The 20,790-nt window shown below is 40.5% G+C and overlaps 2 protein-coding genes across 2 annotated transcripts in view; one reads left to right on the top strand and one right to left on the bottom strand.

The window, feature by feature from the left end:
• Window positions 1-20,790, bottom strand: part of LOC134752000 (zinc finger protein 596-like) — a 228,805-nt gene that overhangs the window by 157,286 nt on the left and 50,729 nt on the right. The gene's annotated exons all lie outside the window — the stretch shown is intronic.
• Window positions 13,897-20,790, top strand: part of LOC134752025 (spectrin beta chain) — a 180,012-nt gene continuing 173,118 nt past the window's right edge. Inside the window, exons 1-3 of the mRNA XM_063687585.1 lie at window positions 13,897-14,054; window positions 15,624-15,796; window positions 17,473-17,640. Of these exons, the coding sequence (XP_063543655.1) occupies window positions 13,988-14,054; window positions 15,624-15,796; window positions 17,473-17,640 (408 nt within the window). The 5' untranslated portion in view covers window positions 13,897-13,987. The remainder of the gene's footprint in view (window positions 14,055-15,623; window positions 15,797-17,472; window positions 17,641-20,790) is intronic.

Genomic DNA, 20,790 nt, shown 5'->3' with positions numbered 1-20,790 from the left:
GGATTCTTTGGGAATCCATCCTCAGGCACGAGTGTCCGCGGCGGTTGTAGGTCGTGCACCATAAAAACTATCCTATATCCTTCTCAGGGACTCAACCTATCTCTATGCCAAATTTCATCTAAATCGGTTCAGCGGTTTAAGCGTGAAGAGGGAACACACAGACAGACAGACAGACTTTCGCATTTATAATATTATTATGGATTGGAGCCATTCCAAATATACTTTTCCTATATAACTATGTTTTGGAAGGTATCGAATTTATTTATATCACTCGGTAATGCATCTGCATTTTTATCCAATATTTTCGTCAATTAGAAGCTAAACATGTTGATTATTTCGTTTAATTCCTTAATATATAAATTAATACTATAACCATTTATTTTTTATTTTATTTTTTTATTTTATTTTGGTACATGGAAAACCAACAGCGCTAAACATATCAACAAACTACAATAGAATTAGATAGCCAATTATAGGTTTTCACTTATAGAAACGGAATAAAATATAACAAGCTTATTGCCCAACTTAATTACACATGTACAAGTTCATACCCAATTATTTATCATTCCTTACGCGCATATTTCGAAAGATTACATACTTATTTTTTTTTTATTTTTTTTTTTTTTTTTAATTTACATACACACAACCATCAATTACAGGAAATCCTAATTCGACAGTATGGAAATTGACACAAAAAATAGGTACAATACATTAGCTTACAGATTTCCTGTAATTGATGGTATATCGGAGCGGGCGTGGTGTTCACAATATCTGAACACGCACTCTAACGCCTTGACAATAGAGGCCGTGTTCAGATATTTGTGAGCACCCTGGCCGCTCCGATATATCTGATGGCGACTGTACCTACCTAATTTACCTTGAAGGCACAATACCGGCGTTTCACTGACGTCATGAGCGTGAGAATTCTAACGAACAATATTAATGAGTAATTGCTAGAATGAGGAAGATATACATGTGTGTAATTAAAAAAAAATTAATCGCTTTTGATTTCCTGATTGTGATAAATGTATAAAAAACAATCGACATAGTTAAAAAACCGGCCAGGTGCGAGTCGGGCTCGCGCACGAAGGGTTCCGTACCATTACGCAATAAACGGCAAAAAAAAATTACGTTTGTTGTATGGGAGCCCCACTTAAATATTCATTTTATTCTGTTTTTAGTATTTGTTGTTATAGCGGCAACAGAAATACATCATCTGTGAAAATTTCAACTGTCTTGCTATCACGGTTCATGAGATACAGCCTGGTGACAGACAGACAGACAGTGGAGTCTTAGTAATAGGTTCCCGTTTTTACCCTTTGGGTACGGAACCCTAAAAAAAATCACGACTAACAAACTCCAGTCCAAACAAAGAAATGCAAATGTGAACTTTTTTGGCAGTTAACGTTTGCCCGTGCCTCGTGTGCCACAAAAAAACACGCGGACCGTTGCGGCTCCAATTAGGAACGCTGTATGATTCCACGTTTAAATTTAAACCCATACAAGGCTTGTGGCGGCGTGACCTTGGCGCGCGGCGTGCGGCCGCAGTTGTGGCGGGCGTGGCTCTATTGTTTGACTTAATTAATGAAAGTCATAATGTAATGATTGTCATATTATCATTAGACATAATTTGGTTTTTCTCAGAAACGCGTAACTTTTCAGGATTGCCATAAAACAAACCTAACCTAACCTAACCTGTCGATAGGATAACCCGAGGAAAATCCTGAAAAGTTAACGGTTTCAGAATTATGACTAATGATAATATGACAATCATTACATTATGACTTTCAATAATTATGTCAAACAAAGGGACCCCGTGGCGGGCATAACGTCGCCGTCATCAAAAGTAAAGGATCAGAGTACGCGTCAAAAGTATGTAATGTGACATAAGTAGAGTGCTCACTCCATACATCAGTTTTGTTACCAAAGACTTTATTTTCGTAGTCGACATCTGGATGTTCCGCAACTTGAAGCTAGCGCTAGAATTGTCAGTAAGTTACTGCTACTGGACAATAGTGATTAGCGCCGAATAGCGATTCTTTTTACAATATCATGATTTTTTTGCTTTTAATGGCAGGCAAACTTACATTTTTTTTTGTTTCTGGCACGGTTTACGCCCCATTTAGATATAGATTAGATTAGATTTATTTATTTCAGGATAAAAATTACACTATAAATTTGCATCAATGTCAAAATTATGCTTGTCTTTTTATCATGATCGTCAAACATTACATACTAACAAATCATCATTCGCTTGCCCTTGTCCCATTCACTTGGGGTCGGCGCAGCATGTCTTTTTCTTCCATACCTCTCTGTCACCCGTCATCTCATCATTCACTTGCGTTAGTTTCATATCATCTTTCACACAGTCCATCCACCTTTTCCTCGGTTTTCCTCTCCTCGTACCTCCCTCCACATTCATTCTTAATACCTTTCTCGTCACATGACTTTCATCCCTCCGCATCACATGCCCGTACCATGCTAAGCGATTTGCCCTTACTTTTTCTGTTATAGGTGCAACTTTCAGGCTTCCTCTTACATACTAACAAATATAAAATAAATTAAAATAATTTTCTCTTCCAATAAGAATCGTCATATAAGTATATATAAACAAAAACATGGCAAAAATTGATGTCAATCTAAGCAATTTAAAAAGTTAAAACAAAAATAAAATATCGCAAAGGAAGTCATTTTTTAAATAATCATTTAAATAATATATATATATATATATATATATAGTATAGATAATATAGATATGTAGGTATAATTAGTTAAATTTGGTTAAGGTATCCGTTAATTTAGTTGGTAGTCTAAAAACTGGTCCTCCCGCTGTCAGTGGCGCCGCGCCGCGCCGGCTGCTCGAGGCCGTTGAGATGTGGACGTTGTGGTTACAATGTTACGACGAGTGGACGTGAACAACGCCATTCATGAGCACGCTCCGGATTGTCCGTGTCCGTGCGGGTTGGACACTTGTGTTCCATGAGATTACTTACTGCTGTGGCGCGACGACCCGAAGTGAATCTTGGCCTCCGACACCAAAGACCGCCATGCGACCACCAAAGCCGCACAGACACACAAGTTTTTGGACAGAGTAGCATGGCGGTTCCATGTGATTAGGTTATCTAAAGCTTAGATGAATTCGTTAAAATTACTCGATTTCGGCAGATCGGCAGAATAAATCGGTACATACTACCGTACAGAAATGTTCCTACAAAACCGAAGTTTGACAACGATTAAGGGCCGAATGATGTTGTCCCTTTTTAACACGCTTTTATTAGGTCGACCTGTATGTATGTGTATGTAACTATGTAATGGAATCTAAGGTAACTAATTTAACCATCTTCCCGGTTTCCGATGAAGCTGAAAATTTGCATACGCATGTAAGTCGGGTGACAATGCAATATTATGGTACCATCGAGCTTATCTGATGATGAAGACAGGAGGTGGTCATAGGAACTCTGTGATAAAACAACGCAACCTAATTAGCCTCATGCATGAAGTTTATATTTGAACGAAATATGTTTTTTTCGGATGTTTGTTACCGTTATATCATGTTACAAATGCATTTCCGTTTTTAAATTACCATTTAATTACTCAAAATTATAAATAAAAAGTACAAAAATTTGCCCGCGAAAAGCTAGTGAGCGAAACGCTCGAAACGCCACGTGACGTCACGCGTTCGACAGATTAGTGTCATTAGTAGCAAACGTCAGTTGGGCTGCCCAACGTGTGACGTCATCATGCTCTGTCGAATTCGCGCCAAAAATTATGAGCGTTTCAACCGCTCAAAAATTTTCAACATTTTAAATATTTTTTAATAAAATAATGTTAAGGTTTACAAAAGTATTTTTATCATTTCCGGTGTTCCAACGATATAAATTATGAATCCAAAAATAAAAATAAATTCATGCATGGAGCTAATTGTGTTTGGGGTTTTTAGAATTGTCTCGACTAGTTGCCTGTGGAAAAAAGTACAGTCAGCGATAAAATCTTGTACCAAAAATTATTTTTTTGCCAAAAACTTATTAGTAGTGTAGGGGTTGTCAATTTAATGGATTTAAAATTTCATATGCTTTGTATACAGAGCGTGCCAAAGAAATGGACATTAGTGGCAAATTAATATTCATTCCACCGGGCTGTCTATATAAATTTCATGTGTTTTATGTGTAAAACCAAGCAAATAAACCTTAATAATAAATAAATAAATAATAAAACGTTTCTGCGCTCCAGAACTCGGGTTGTAGATGTAGGTGTCCAGACCGCTAAGCTTAAGTGGGACTGGGCTGGGCATGTCTGCCGCATGCACCCTGAAAGGTGGGCCAAAATGGTTACCGAGTGGGACCCACGGAACACCATAGATGGTGCTGGCCGGGGTGCAGGCAGGCCGAAAAGGAGATGGCGGGACGACTTGGACGCATTTTTTCCGGATTGGCGGGACACTACAAACGATAGGGTCGAGTGGAGGAAACGAGGGGAGGCCTTTGCCCAGCAGTGGGACACTAAACTAGGCTAGTAAAAGAAAGAATAAAACGTTTATTAACAGGCAAGGATCACCCATGAAAAATTTACAGACAACTACAATTACACTATTTAACACTTATTAATCATTATATTAATCATTATTAATCATTATATCTGTAAATCCAACCAGCGATGCAATTAAATCAAAGAATATAATACATTTTAATAAACTTAATGCACCTCAACTAATATAAGAAATTAGGAACAGTCGCCATCAGATATATCGGAGCGGCCGAGGTGCTCAAAAATATCTGAACACGCACCTAGCGCCTTGACAATAGAGGCGTGTTCAGATATTTGTGAGCACCTTGGCCGCTCCGATATATCTGATGGCGACTGAACCATACACGGCATACACGCATTGCCCTTAATTTTTCATTCGCATTCATATAGCTGTGCTCACATTTATGTATATTCGACCTTATATCAACTGTCTAAGGTGCAATATCGAGTAACCTAGCCGTTACCTGGGCTAACACCTCTATTCAACCTTATTTCAACTGAGTAAGGTGTATTATCGCCTGCACCGGCGCACGCGCATTGCATAACGGTGCGCAACGCGATCGCTAATTACGAAGATAAGGGAATCATAGTTAGCCCGTTTTGATCGGACGAACATCGTAATGTCCGAGGATACACGTACATTAGAAAATCATTTAATTTGGAAATCACATAAAAATTCTTAAAAAAAAAGTTTTGATCTGATTGGAATTTTGACACAAAATAGTTAAAGAAATAGAAATAAAAACGTTTATTTGCAAGATTACGTAGTACAAGTAGCCATACCACGACTGCCTTAGGCGCCATTCATTTATTACGTAAGACGATTTAGGGGAGGAGGGATTTTTCTTCTACGTAAGATCAACAAACATGCGCAAAGTTAATATTATACTTTGAAAACCTATTGATACAGTCAGATTTTAATTAGTCCAGGGGCTCAAACAAAACCCACTTTCCGAGTGGGTTTGAGCCCCTGGACTGATCGAAATCGTATGTAAAGATGAATTTTATTTTATTTTCTTTATTGGGGAAAAAAAACAGATACAGGCCAATAAGATTTACAGGCAAAGTAATAATTTTATAAAAGTACTTTCATATAGCCTACATCCTAAGACAATTCCCACTAGGAGGTCAGACAGTAGTTTTAGTACAGCATTGTGATCGGAACTAAATACACAGACATACACTATATAATTACACTTAAACTTAACAATAACGACATTTAACACTTCTAAAGTAAAAATGATAAAGAAAAACTATGAAATAAAGTCAATATTGATCATTACCAAAAAATAAAAGCTACTTTAGATTCTTACTTAATAAATAATAAATAGGGGGAGGTGGTCAGCCTATTCTTGTTTTTTCATACATAGGGGAGGGAGGGGGTCAAAAACTGGCAAAAATCGTCATACGTAATAAATTAATGGACAATGGCGCCTTAGCAGTGACAAACCTCACAAAATCGAACCTCACTGTACGAACCTATATATATATATATATATATATTTGTGTTAATAGCAGGGACCAGACAACCCTTTCCGCGATAAAACCCTTTCAATGGGCGACACTTAAACACGGCTAACACATTGAAAGACTTTCCCTTTTGAACTGCAAGCCCATTCATACCCTTACCTTTGACTAACCTTTACCGAAAAGCTAACCAAATATAAGGCTAGCTCTTAATAAGGGTTACCCTTATCTTTAAGCGCTTTTTATAAAGGTTTCCCTTTGCGTGAAAGAGACAGGATTAGTATATATCTACGGTAGTGTATGAAAAGGAAAGAAAATACGTGCCTAGTCAAAGAACGCCGCCGTCGCCGCCGACGATCGCTCGGATTCGAAGTAATGTGTGCTTTATGAACAAGGTAGACGACTTAAATTAGCACGCTTATATGCTAAAAGGGAAGCCCTTTATAAGGCTAACCCTTATAAGCAATATGCAAGGTGTTGGTGACCGGATGATAAGGGTTTTGTAAGGGTATTTGGGCTACCGATTACTCAAATGTGATAGTTTTATATAAGGGTTTTTAAAAGCAAAACAAAGGGTTTCGTCTGGCAAAGGGTATGGTGAGTTAAGCCTTATGCAATACCCTTATAAAACCCCGATAAGGGATAGCGGGCCGGTCCCTGGTTAATAGCATAGAGTAACTTATACTAGAGCAGTACTGTCATAGTAAATTTTGTAACCCCAGTAAATTCACTGCCATCTGTCGACACACTTTAATACTAAAAATAAATATTTATAAAAATACGATAAAATGTATTTAAATATTAATAAATGATTTTTTTATTTGCATTAATTATTTTTATATGTTTTTGACCCATGTTCTTTCACTGGTATGCGTTAAAATTATAAATAACAAACGAAACAGTCAACGCCCTCTATACGAGTGTAGGCCAAAACTAGTGGCGCCATCTGATCGAGTATCAAATTTTCGTGATTTTCGAGGCACGTTTTTTCCTTAGACTGTATCCATCTATTACGGAGTTATATCTATCTTTGTTAATAGTGTATTTACTTAAGGCAAGGTACTCTTTATCAGCACAAATACGATAATATGTACATAGTTGATATCAGCACTCCTTAGTACACGCGGACTCTGATATAATGAATGTGGTATAAGCAGTTTTTATATAATTATCTACTTTTATATGACGACCGGTCTGGCCTAGTGGGTAGTGACCCTGCCTATGAAGCCGATGGTCCCGGGTTTGAATCCCGGTAATGGCATTTTTTAGAGTGTTCATCAGCAGATATTTGTTTCTGAGTCATGGGTGTTTTCTATGTATATAAGTATGTATTTGGCGCGAGTCATGCACGCTTAATGTCGCGCCCGATATGGTCCGACCGGACCGGTACATGTTCGGTCGGTTGATCCTTGTAAGTCTACTTAATGTTATGTACTCATGTTATGTTCTTATGTCGTCATATTGTATCTCTGTTTGTATACATATTAGTTTGTGTAAACGATGTGTAATTTTATTTTTCGCCATATTTTATGTCTCTTTCTTTTATGTTGCTTTATTTTTGTCTGTTACCTTCCGTGATTCTCACCTGATGGTCTCATCGGAAGATCAGCGCTGGAAGTCGCCAGCAGCATGCTGAGATGGGGCCATTTCGTGACACTTTATTTTCACTATGTTCTTTAAATGTATGTCTATTGTCTGTGTGTTTACGAATAAAAAACGATCCAGCCACAACTTCTAAGGAATCCATGGTTTGAGGACTCGTCCATGGGTCGACGCGAACTAGTATTAGCATTTAGACTACGTTCCGGACACATCCCATTAAATAAATTTGCGTATCTAATGAAAAAGGTGCCGTCGCCAAACTGTGACGAATGTGACATTTTGGAGGATGCATACCATGTCATCATGGAGTGTGTCCGAAACGAAAGTGAGAGAAAGGATATGAACGTAACCTTATTTGAAGTTGGGGGTTGCAACCAAATTTTGGGGCACCCACTATCTGAGGATGCAAAATGTTTATACAAACTTGTTGCGCTTGGACTAAATAGAAGATAGTCACATTTTTGTATACGCACAGAGCGACATCGTCACAAAAGTGACAAAGCTCTTTAAACAAGGATTTAAAAAAAAAAAATATTCTATTCTATTCTATTTATATATATACGTGTGTATATCGTAGCCTAGTACCCATAGTACAAGCTTTGCTTAGTTTGGAGCTAGGTCGATCTGTTTAAGATTGTCCCCAAATATTTATTTATTTAATAGTAATAAATTGCTGGTACCTAGGTTTACGAATTACTTTGGCCAAAGATGTAGAAAATATTTAATCCCTATGATGTGTAACGAGTTGCCGTCGGATTTAAAGACCACAAGGATGACAAAACAAACATTTAAAAAGAAATTAAGTTACTTTTTATTAAATAAAATAAAGGGTCAAATACATTACAATACATAAACCTTATAATACATTACATTTGTAAACTGTACGCTCAGATTGGAAAGTTAACCCCTTACTTCATGTCAAAAATAAAATAAGTATTTGGTTAAAAGTAAACTTTAATAGCTAAAAACATAACAACCATATAAGGCTGCGCATGCAGTAAAGGGTTAAGTGGGTAAGTTTAGGTTTAAGATAAAGTTAAGTTGCATATCAACAGCTAACACAAACGCAAAGGAGCCTCGTCTGCCAACAAACCACTGTGTGGTTTGGCAGAAGAAAATATGTATTTAGTTGTAAGTAAGATCTTTGAATAAACGTTTATTTATTTTATTTATTATTTTACTACAACAAACAAATGTCAAAATGACAGAAATTTGAAGATTGTCCCCAAATATTTATTTATTTATTATTTTACTACAACAAACAAATGTCAAAATGACCGAAATTTAAGGGACAAACGATGATAAAGGGTTTGTTAGAGAGACGTTTTTATAAATAACGCCACAAAAAATTCGCCTGTTTTTTCCATGTACAACCTCATACTTTTTAGAAGTCGGTTAAAAATGAATCGCGCCGTCGCGGTAACATAAATAAATTGACTGGAACCTAATCAAATTCCGCACAGTATTTTTGACGATAGAATGAAACGGGGTGCGAACAGACATACTCTAAGGGCCACGTCGACGTGCAGTTACCATACGAGTGGCAGTCCGTCTGTATCGGCTCTTACATATACACAATATATTGCTTAAGTCATATTAACTTCATAAGCCTTCTTGTTGGCTTCGCTGTAGCAGGCGTGGCTCACTCCGCGATTTCTTCGCGTCGCTACAAGTACATGCGGCCCACACCAGTTTTGCACACCGCTTGCGCCACCTAGCGGTCATATCTGTCGTTTTGTTAGAGAGTGCACCTTATGTACCTAAAAACGATTCGAAAATCTTTTTGATTTTCGTTTGTTGACGAAATATTTAAACAGGATGAAATAAAGTTGAAATACCTAAATAAATTGAGCATTGTGCAAAGTTAACCAGTTCATCGACCTGCATTAGCCACCATATTTGCTTAGTCTGCGTTTGCGCACACCTACAGTCGTTTGGACTGATTGACAATTTGACAGTTCGTAAACCTTATTGTGAACACGATAAGGTCTATCGATGGTCAGATATTAATGTTAGAACAAGTTTGTTTTGAATTGTTTGAGCATCCCAAATTATGTTGACTGAGAAACGCTTGGCTACTCAAACCTGTACATATTTTTTTTTTTAATTATAATTTTAGGAGCTTAGTCGCTAACGATTATGGCGCTCCATACGTACGGCGAAAATACAGTAGCATCAGGTATAAGATAATTATTGTTATTAAAGGATTTGCCACACTGGATGCGTTCTGCGGTCAGCGGTCAGGTCAAACCCGCATTATGTATGAACAACATTGACAGCAACCTTTGAAGTTGAAGTTTGACCTGACCGCTGCCCGCAGAAAGCATCCAGTGTATCAAATCCTTAAGTCTTATAAATCAATTTTGCTTGAAGTTAATGTATTGCTTGCTTCGCTTGCATTTTAAGGTTATAACAAATAAATTGATATTAATTATATCTGCCAAGTTAAACCAGTTTGACAGCACTGGCTTCCCTCGAATGCGGCTGACCCTTGCTCTGACTAAAGATTAGCCAGCACAACATTGCATACTTAATCCAGTGTTAAAAGTTGCACGAAGAGGCTCCCCTCGTACACATTCCATCACAATGTGGTAAACGTGGTAACTTCACAATCAGCACAAAAATTTAATCGAAATAACGTGTCCAGAAGCGGAGCGTCATCACTCATCGCTATCACAAGGTCTTGGCGTGTAAGCGAGCACTGGGTAATCCACGGAAACTAACGGCTTAGGCTACCCATACCCTTCCTTTGAGATCTTTTATCGAAAAACTCCTTCTAAAGGTTGGCACAGTGCTTTCTGACTTGACCTAGCGCTTCGTCATCATTAGGTACGTTAACTATTATTAGAGGAGAAATCACCATACATCATTAAATAAAGGATTTAATACATAAAACCACGGAAAACAGGCATAGCTTAGGTAAATCACACTCCGACGCCGTAATGGCGGGCGATGCTCGTCTGTCAGTGCGGGACGCGCCACACGTAGTGTGACCATCGACACCAATCGTAGGGCTGCACCCGAGCAATCCACATAATCGGTTATCACTATACTTGACCCTCTTAATCTATATACATAGATACACATATGTATGTACATATAATCACGTCTATTTCCCGGAGGGATAGCCAGATACCACGGATTTCCACTTGCTACGATCCTGACATACCTCTTTTGCTTCCTTCACTTTCATAACATTCTTCATACACACTCGCCGGTTTAGGGTGCTCTTGACCTGGCCTTTCTTCAGGATTTCTCCGATCTGATCAGAGAAAGTCCGCCGAACTCTACCCCTTCCAACTCCCGCTTCTACTTCTCCCTTATACATTCTCTTTCTTAGCCTTTCTCTCATTCTTTGGTTTATATTGCAAGAAAAAGTATTCTATGTACTTATCTATCTATAAAAGTACTAGTGCTAACTGTCCTGCCTATGTTGGTTAACGGAACAAAATTGATGCTACATCCACTAATTAAACATCATAAACCCGAATCGCGTGACGTCACCGTTACGTGCAGTGATGGCCGCGGGTCGCCGACACGCGATGCGATGCAACCGGTGCATGCGACACTGTCGGACGGTCCTGTCCTCGTGTCTGTCTGTCTGTCAGACGTATCGAAACTTCTGCATATAAACAACTGTTTGGCACACTTATTCGTCCGCGTTTCGATTCTCAGGGTGTTAGCGTGTGTGTTCAGATATTGTGAACACCTTGGCCGCTCCGATATATCTGATGGCGACTATACAACTAAAATAAAGTTACTATTACATTTCCGTCTTCTTGTGTGTCGAGATTCCTCATTTCAAACAAGATAATAAGACGGGACCTAGCCAAACAGACAATCGTAATTCGACGTACGCCAAATGAAAAGAAAATAATATGTATCGGGATATCAGGGGGTCTACCGCGAACCACGTTCGACGTGTTGCCTCCCTGTCACACTTACGTACGAACTTACAAGTGCGACAGAGAGGTAACACGTCGAACGTGGCTACGAGAAGTCACGTGACTATACATTATAAACGAGGTCAATAACCCAACGTTAAATTGGCAGGTAATGATGGCAAAAATTCACAAAAAGCAAACGGTTTGTCATTGCATATAATGACATCATTAGATGTTTTTACTTTACAAACTCTACGCTAGCAACTGGGATTGTTTGTTTCTATTACAATGTACACAAAAATCGTACTTCTTCCATTCCAACCCTTATAATTTGTATGTGCTATATCTTATCCTATATCTTAGTTTAGACGTAAAACCGCCGAAAGGTTCGGTTTTTCTGTAAATCAAAGGCTTGTAGTTTGTGCTCGATTTCATCTCGATGTTTGTATTAATAGGTATTTCAAGAATCACTCATGAAATCGTTGTACTCTTTAGCTTCTCTATCGGTCCTCTTTATTTTATTGTTAGCTTATGAGTCCCCGGCAAGCTCGGCACAACTGCACCTTCCCATACAAACGTAGTTCCGCTCTCATTTTAAAACTACGTGTAGGATTGTAATTAAACTTTGCACATACAATGGCATGAGGTATATCTAGGTCTGTAATTAGTTTATATAGTTCCAGTTTATAAAACAAATGAAATAGAGCAAAAACAAGCTTGTATGAAAAACTTAAATTTGCTGTATTTTTTTACTGTGGTATCTGAAGCTACATAAACTAATTACAGACATAGATATACCTCAGTACATAGTTTCAGAGCAATCTAGCTAGCCGTTTTAAAATGAGAGTGAACTACGTTTGTATGGAGAATCGAGCTTGCCGGCTACCCTTATGACTTATGACGGCACATTACGTGGGTATGTGGTCATACCACAACACAAAAACAACAATTATAAACCGTACTCATCCAACTGACCATGATACTTTGCTGCATGAAAATAAGATCTACATATGTTCAGAACGTGTTGATTTTTCCACGCGCCATCGCCCCGGTCGCTGGTTCGGTGCTTTACCTAACTGTACCACCATTGACGTTAAATGACCAATTATAAATCTTATTGCAATGATATAAGGTCGACCATGGTCAAATGTGTTGTGGGTCGAAGCTAGTATGCAAAACTCGACACGGTAAAAACTGTCGGTTATAATAACTAGGCGATAAAAAGATCTTGCCGTGGAAATAACTCTTTAACGGTGGAGTACGGAAAAAAGCTGTTTTTACAATAAGTACGGTTTATGGTTGTATAGTAGTTACATTTTTTACCGAAATTGTATAGTTATTTCTTTGCGTTTTATGCACGGTGTATAAAAACGCTATAACTACAGACAGCAGCCACAAAGCCACATTTAAACAATTATTTTAAGAGTACAATGACTAAATATCTGGAATAAAAAGTTTGTAAATTAATTTTTAACAAGCAGAAACGTCTGCGATCGATGCTATTAAGCTTAGAATAAATTTAAAAGTGGAAAAATTACTGCCTTGGGTAAGACTTGAACTCACGGCCTCTGGATCGATACTCCAGCGCTCTGCCAACTGAGCCACCAAGACCTCATCCATAGTCATCAGCAAATTTTCCCACTATATGGGTCTAGGGGACCCTAGCGACATCTACCGTAAGAGTGTTACACTTCTTAAACGGCCACCGGAGTTCCAAGTCATTGGAAATTCACCAGTTACGATGTGCTACCCATTCTAAATTAATTTTAAAATAATTCTAAATTAAAGTTCGTGTTACAAATGTGTTTGTATAGGTAGAGCTAGAGCTTTAGGAGGCTTATAGTTATTCGTATAAAGGTACAATCAAATTTCGACCTTATGGTAAGCGGCAGTGGTACCTTTTGATTGAAAACGTCACATTTACTAGTGGTCGTAGTTGTACAAGTAGTTCTAATAGTACTTAAATACCTCGTAATCAAACTCTTTAATTTGTATGACATTCTATGAAAAAACCCGTTCAATGTGACCAATTTTCAACGCTTTGAGTGTACTTAGACTTAGCATAAAAACGATCTTATTTAAAGATAAAAACAAAGATAAAGAAAATTTATTATTCAACTAGGCATATTACAATACGTCAAGTAATGCTACGCCGGCTCTATCCCTATACCTCTGCCCCGAGAAGATTTAAATCCCCCCTCAATTGGAGGAGGGTATCCTAATATGGGACCGGCAACAAACTCGGCGGGACACATCTTTTCAAAACAATATATCTTATAATTAACATGCATTGCGAGTAAATAAGACAAAATACAATTTAAATTACTATAGAATTCATGCAATTACATACAAGTAGGTACTTTTCTTTATAGAAATTTGAAATTTTATCGAAAAGACTAACACTTGGCAAGAAGTATAAAAGAGAGATCTAATTTTTGAAACCGACTGTACAGATACGAAACCAAAGATTTAGTTAAGTAGTGTAGTGTACAAATGTGCGAGACACGAAGATGCAGCGGCCTCTGAGCAACGTGAGCGTGCAGTCCTACCAGGACTATCAGCCCAGCAGAAAATATGGTATGTTTTCAGACCTCATCATCATATTTTTTTTTATGTGAGAAAACGAGGAGACGAGCCGCCTGATAGGAAGCAGCCACAACGTCACAGGAGCCACTTAAGCATTGCCGACCCTTGAGAACCCTAAATACCCGCTTCTTGAAGAATCCCATGTCGTAGCGCAAAGGAAATACCTTAGGAGGCAACTCATTCCACATTCTGCACGTTCTGGGAAGAAACGAGCGAAATGCCCGCTTATCCTTGGTGTGCCATGTGTCTAAGAAGTGAGGTTGAACTTTTCCTTTGGCGGGAGGTGCGGTGATAGAAACGAGACGATGGCACCAAATCAAAAAGTTCTTCAACCCTTTATCGCCCACTGCTGAGTTCGCCACTTGTCCCGGTGCCCAGCAGCTAATCTCATCCAGAAGTGACCCGTTTTCAGACCTACACACATATGCGCAAGTGGCGAAAAGATCCAAAAACTTTCAGCAGTCCTTGATTTTTGAGTATATTGTTTGATAAGCTAAGATCATGGGATAATATTTTCGCCGATATATTATTAAACCCTTCAGACTATCTGCTTTCATTTTTACAAGCTTTTTATTAACTTGCAATGTACCTATGTAAGTAAGTATATATGTATGTAATATGTAACTACGTTTGTAAGGGTCAAATCTTGACAAGTTAAATTTGACCCACTTCCCGGTTTCCGACGAAGCTGAAAATTTGCATACATATTGTAAGTCGGGTGACAATGCAATATTATGGTACCATCGAGCTGATCTGATGATGGAGACAGGAGGTGGTCATAGAAACTCTGTGATAAAACAACGCAACCTAATTGTTTTTAGAATTGTCTCGATGAGTATTAGTTGCCTGTTTTTTTTTATGAAATAGGAGGCAAACGAGCAGACGGATCACCTGATGGTAAGCGATTACCGCCGCCCATGGACACCCGCAACACCAGAGGGGTTGGAAGAAAGTACTGTGGAAAGAAAAGTACAGTCAGCGATAAAAGCTTGTACCAAAAATGAAATTTATTCTAAAAACTTATTCACACTGAAAACGTCTCTATTTTACACCCTCGCGTCGTGTTCCTTACTGCTGATGAGGGTCACGACCCTCGTGGAATACGCTTCTCTTTGACGGTTTCGCCATCTGTGCCTGTTTTTGGCATCGTGCAGCGCGACGTGCAGTTGGTTGTCTAGGGTAGATCGGTCTTGATCTGCCCACCTTATTGGGCTACGGCCTCTAGATCTTTTGCCAACAACCTTGCCAGTAACTAATGAGTTGTTCATTGTGACCTTCTTTCGTTCTTTTTTTTACGTTGGGAAAATGCCTTCACGCATCCCGTCTCGAGGGGAGCGAGACGGGTATGACGGACTAAAGGACGAGGATCCTACTACCGTCTGAAAACCCAACGAGTGCCACCTCCGCCTTTAAAGGGGCGGCGCGGGATCGCGGTGAGCATTCAACTGCGACGCTCCCGGGCTGCTATGGGGATTCGTTGAGAGTCTGGTTACACACCAATTCTTATATGATGGTATATTTTACACATTCCGCTTATTAACCCGTTCTTTCTCGTTCCAGGGCCGCAGTATGAGCCGGGCGGCTACGCGGCCGCCGTCCAGCAGCGCAGCAACATGACTCAGCGGGAAGACGCGCTCAAATTTGAGCAGGGCCGCATCAAGGCCTTACAGGAAGAACGGTTACATATACAGAAGAAAACATTCACAAAATGGATCAACTCGTTTTTACAAAAGGTAAACAAACTCGGCTTCTGTAGTTGTTAAAGTGAAGTGTGGCCAGTGTGGGGCATTCAGGGGTATAATATTAACACAAACTAAAATAACGATTAACAGCATTTTCTGACATGACACTGAAAACTCGCCTGATGACACACAAACTTGGCTAACTATTAATATTCTTATCGGCGGAAGAGATAACGTTTTGCTAAACTTACATACACATACATATACCATATACCATACCTAATACAAGCGTATTAGAAAGTAGGCATATTTTATGTGGGAACGGGTGACGGTTTTTCTAATATCGGCAACGCGTATGTGCCACCCAATCATGTCAGTAGAATGACCTAAACTCTAACTAACTAATCTTAATATATAGGTATAAAACTGTGCGATATAGATATTACCTTAGGTAGCATAAACCGTAAAACGTAGAATCTTAAATTTTTCAATATTATATTCATAAAATATTGTAGAACTCCACTCTGAAATTATTCTAAGAAATTCAACCTTTGAGAGAGTGAAAATGGGATTGAAAGGTACCATGGGTGTACCTACTTCCCAACTTCAGCGCGGACGAAATCATGATCGGAAGATAGTTTAGCTATAAAATTCGCAACTTGTATGGATAGGACTGATAGGAGATATTATTAATGTAGTAATTATACTCACTATCACATTAATAGCAAATAATTATATGACATAGTAATAATAACATCACTGCCGCCGGTATTACTCATCACTTATCGCAGAATGTACAATATTCTAAATAATTGTTGCTAGCTATCTACTTGTGCTCGTAGTTTCGACGTGACCCGACCTTATGCGGTTGGTATCGAGATGACTTCATCGCTTCAACATACATTTGATCACTAAGTTATTTGTAGCATTATTATTTCATAGTTCTACATTAGTTACGCTAGTTTTGTAAATATGTAAAACTTGGAGAGTTGCTCAAGCAAGTCTTGTCAATAGAAAAAGGCGCGAAATTCAAATTTTCTATGGGACGATATCCCTTCGCGTCTATATTTTTTACAGTTTGCCGCCTTTTTCTACTGACAAGATTTGCTTGACCAACTATATAACCAAACGGAGTAGCCATTAACAGGCGTTCCCCTCTGTCGAATCGAAACTCTATGACCAATGGTCAATTGGTCATACACATTGTATGGACTGATGTTTATCCGACATGGCTATTTTTACGTTACGTATACATTTGACGTTCCCCTCCCCCGCAAAAATTGGCAGACTGTTTTGTACAGGAAATTACAACGAAGGCCGCAGAAATATCTGACGCGATCAGAGCTCTTGCTCACTGACGTCTAGTTTTTTGCAAGATACGGTTTTCTGCAGGATTCCGTTTAGTAGTATACGTGCTAATATAGTAACGTTTACACGAGCATTCTGTTTGCGGGATACTCCACGGATACTACAGAAAACTGGATCCTGCAGAAAACCGTACCCGCAAAAAACTGGACGTCAGTGGGAAAGCGGCCTTATTTGTAGAACCATTATAGCGTGTCACATGTTTTTGCGGCCTTCGTAGAGTCATATTATTGCAGGTGACTGTACGATTGTAATCTTGGCTAAGCCCCCTAGTCGTATTCTAAATATAAGTACATGAGAAAGTATAAACACTACAAACGTTATCAACCAAACCAAAAACTAACAAACCTTTCATCTTCCAGGCCCGCATGGAGGTGGAGGACCTGTTCACGGACCTGGCGGACGGCAGGAGACTCCTCAAGCTGCTAGAGATCATCAGCGGCGAGCGCCTCCCCCGCCCCAACTCGGGCCGCATGAGGGTGCACAAGATAGAGAACGTGAACAAGAGTCTCAGCTTCCTGCATACTAAGGTGAGGACCTGTTAAGGACCTGACAGCGGGCGACTCCTCAAACTGATGGAGATTATCAGGGAGCGGCCGCAGCCCCAACTCGGGCCGCATGAGGGTGCACAAGATAGAGAACGTCAACAAGTCTCAGCTTCCTGCACACTAAGGTGAGGACCTGTTAAGGACCTGACAGCAGGCGACTCCTCAAGCTGCTGAAGATTATCAGGGAGCGTCTGCAGCCCCAACTCGAGCCGCATGAGGGTGCACAAGATAGAGAACGTTAACAAGAGTCTCAGCTTCATACACACTAAGGTGAGAACCTGTTCAGGACCTGACAGCAGGCGACTCCTCAAGCTGATGGAGATCATCAGGGAGCGGCTCCCCCGCCCCAACTCGGGCCGTATGAGGGTGCACAAGATAGAGAACGTCAACAAGTCTCAGCTTCCTGCACACTAAGGTGAGGACCTGTTAAGGACCTGACAGCAGGCGACTCCTCAAGCTGCCGGAGATCATCAGGGAGCGGCTGCAGCCCCAACTCGGGCCGCATGAGGGTGCACAAGATAGAGAACGTCAACAAGTCTCATCTTCCTGCACACTAAGGTGAGGACCTGTTAAAGACCTGACAGCAGGCGACTCCTCAAGCTGCTGGAGATCATCAGGGAGCGTCTGCAGCCCCAACTTGAGCCGCATGAGGGTGCACAAGATAGAGAACGTTAACAAGAGTCTCAGCTTCATACACACTAAGGTGAGGACCTGTTCAGGACCTAACTGCAGGCGACTCCTCAAGCTGCTAGAGATCATTAGCGGTGAGCGCCTCCCCCGCCTCATCTCGGGCCCCATGAGGGTGCATAAGAGCCTCAGCTTCCTGCACACGAAGGTGAGGACCTGTTCAGGACCTGGTGGACACGTGACTTTTAGTTAGACACGTTAATTAAACACAGATGTAGCAACATATAGGGACCGTGCGCGTTGGAGGGTCTGCCATCTTGTGGCCTGAATCGGAACCATAAACATGTACATCACATGTACATTGACACCACGCCAAAGCAAGTGCTGCCATCTTGTGGGCTACTTTGAAAGCATAAAATACACATTTACGCCTCGCGCCAAAAATCTGACGTCTCCTGTGCTGTCCCCTACAGTTTATGCACGCTCCCTATTGGCTATGATTCCAACGCACAGCGAATGATTTTACTTAAGTACTAATCTTGTACTAATGAGTCAGTTTGTCTTATGACGTTCATCAGCGGTCGCTATCTCGTTATCAGTGACCTTGCGTTGCGCAACGCATTCCTCCATAATTAAGTTATCTTTTACATTTGTTACCTTAACATTCTATTAACAATATTTCTGATGGTCACTTGTTCCAAGAGGTCTGCCGCTTCGAGGCCTCTGGGCTAAAACCGCGAAAATCGAAGTTCGCAAATTGCGGACATTTTTCTCTGACAAGACAAGACAAGACAAGACAAGAGACGCCACACCCAGCCAGGAACATGCCTGCTCCGGACTAGCCGGCATACCAGGGGACGTAATTTTATGGGGAGTGACACGCTCTGGGATGGGAAAGGGATAGTTATAATCAGCCGGCTATGCAGCCTTAAGCCAATATTGGAAGGTAGGTGGGGTAGGTTATGTCGTCGAGGGAGAGCGTTGGTGATATGCTTCTCATCGTTTTCGTTTCGGTCTTCGTAATCTTGTGCCAAGCGAGGCCAATATCATCTTGAGATGCCGTTTGCTCGTCGATTCGAGGTGTTGGTTCTTCTTCGTCTGATTCGCTGTCGGTATCGTCCAGTTGATATATTTCACTTGCTGCTTTGATGAATTCGCCTTTATCGTCTGCCATTTGAGCCACTCAGAGGGATGCCGGAATGGAGCTCTGTAGCTATATTTTATGCGGCTTCGAAGAGATGAGGTTTTGGGCGTCTTAGGATGTCCTATAGGTAGCATTTTATCTTCTTGTTTATTTTTTGCCGTTTTGACATCAATTCCCAATCACGCGATTCTCCCCGCTCGCTTGCCTCCTATATTATAAAAAACGAAGTCTACCAAAATGCCCATACTTCGAGCACAAGAGGACGGCACGTTGTCACTTAAACAACACTCATTTAAACAATTCATACACAAATTGCACCACAAAAAAGCACACGAATAGCACCTTACTTGAATTGCATAGCTATCAATTTTGAGTGGTAGAGTCCTCTAATTCCGCGTAGTGAAGTGGCAATACCCTTTTTTTGTCACTGCACATGTTGTAGCACTGACTGCACATGCAGGAAATCGTGTAGACAATGCAAAAGGAATTTTGAAGCGTAACGTTGACCACTCGCAGTCAGTAATAATACGATGGTTTCGATAAGTTCTTTGTTCGTTGAGCCCCCTCCCCCGCGTCCGTCGGCCTGCACGTTCGGGATAAACTCAAAACACCGGACAAGTGCGAGCCGGACCCGCCCACCGAGGGCTCCGCACTTTTTAGTATTTGTTGTTGCAGCGGCAACAGAAACACATCATCCGTGAAAACTTCAACCGTCCAGCCATCACGGTTCACGAGACACAGGCCGGCGACAGACAGACGGACAGCGGATTCCCAGCAACAGGGCCCCGCTTCCACCCCTTGGGCACGGAACCCTAAAAACCACCGAGCGGACCCTCATGCGATGCGGCCCCCACCCATCAACAGGGCGACTCCCGAGGAAGGCTCAGGCGTACAATTTGTAGCCTATTAAGTCGTTTGCTTTTAAACTAACTTAACCCCAACAATGCCTAATGTAGTTGTACCTGCAAACACTGTTAAGAACGGACCGTTATTTAAAAGACGTGAAATGGAAAAATCTCACCGGTAAATTGCACTGTTAACATTGCCACTCACTGTTTCACTTTCACATACAACCAACCCACGTTTTTCGAGATAAGCAGATATTTTAGAGAAACGTAAACTGCATATCTAGATGCTCGCGTCGGTAAAAACTATCACGGTCCGGTCAACATCTGGCGACAAGATGCAATTGCGAATGCCATTGTAAGGGGCCCCCGGAACACAACTGACCCCCGCCGCGGTCAGAACCAAACTCCTCCGCAAATTGCGGACATTTTTCTCTGTCACTCTAATTACTCCTACATTGGAGTAAAAACAGAAAGATCCCGCAATGTGCGAATTTCGGTTTTCGCGGTAGCCCC

Source organism: Cydia strobilella, chromosome 24 (assembly GCF_947568885.1).
Source record: "Cydia strobilella chromosome 24, ilCydStro3.1, whole genome shotgun sequence".
NCBI lineage: Eukaryota > Metazoa > Arthropoda > Insecta > Lepidoptera > Tortricidae > Cydia > Cydia strobilella.
The sequence above is the reverse complement of the archived record's forward strand: the minus strand, read 5'-3'. Positions and strand labels throughout refer to the sequence as shown.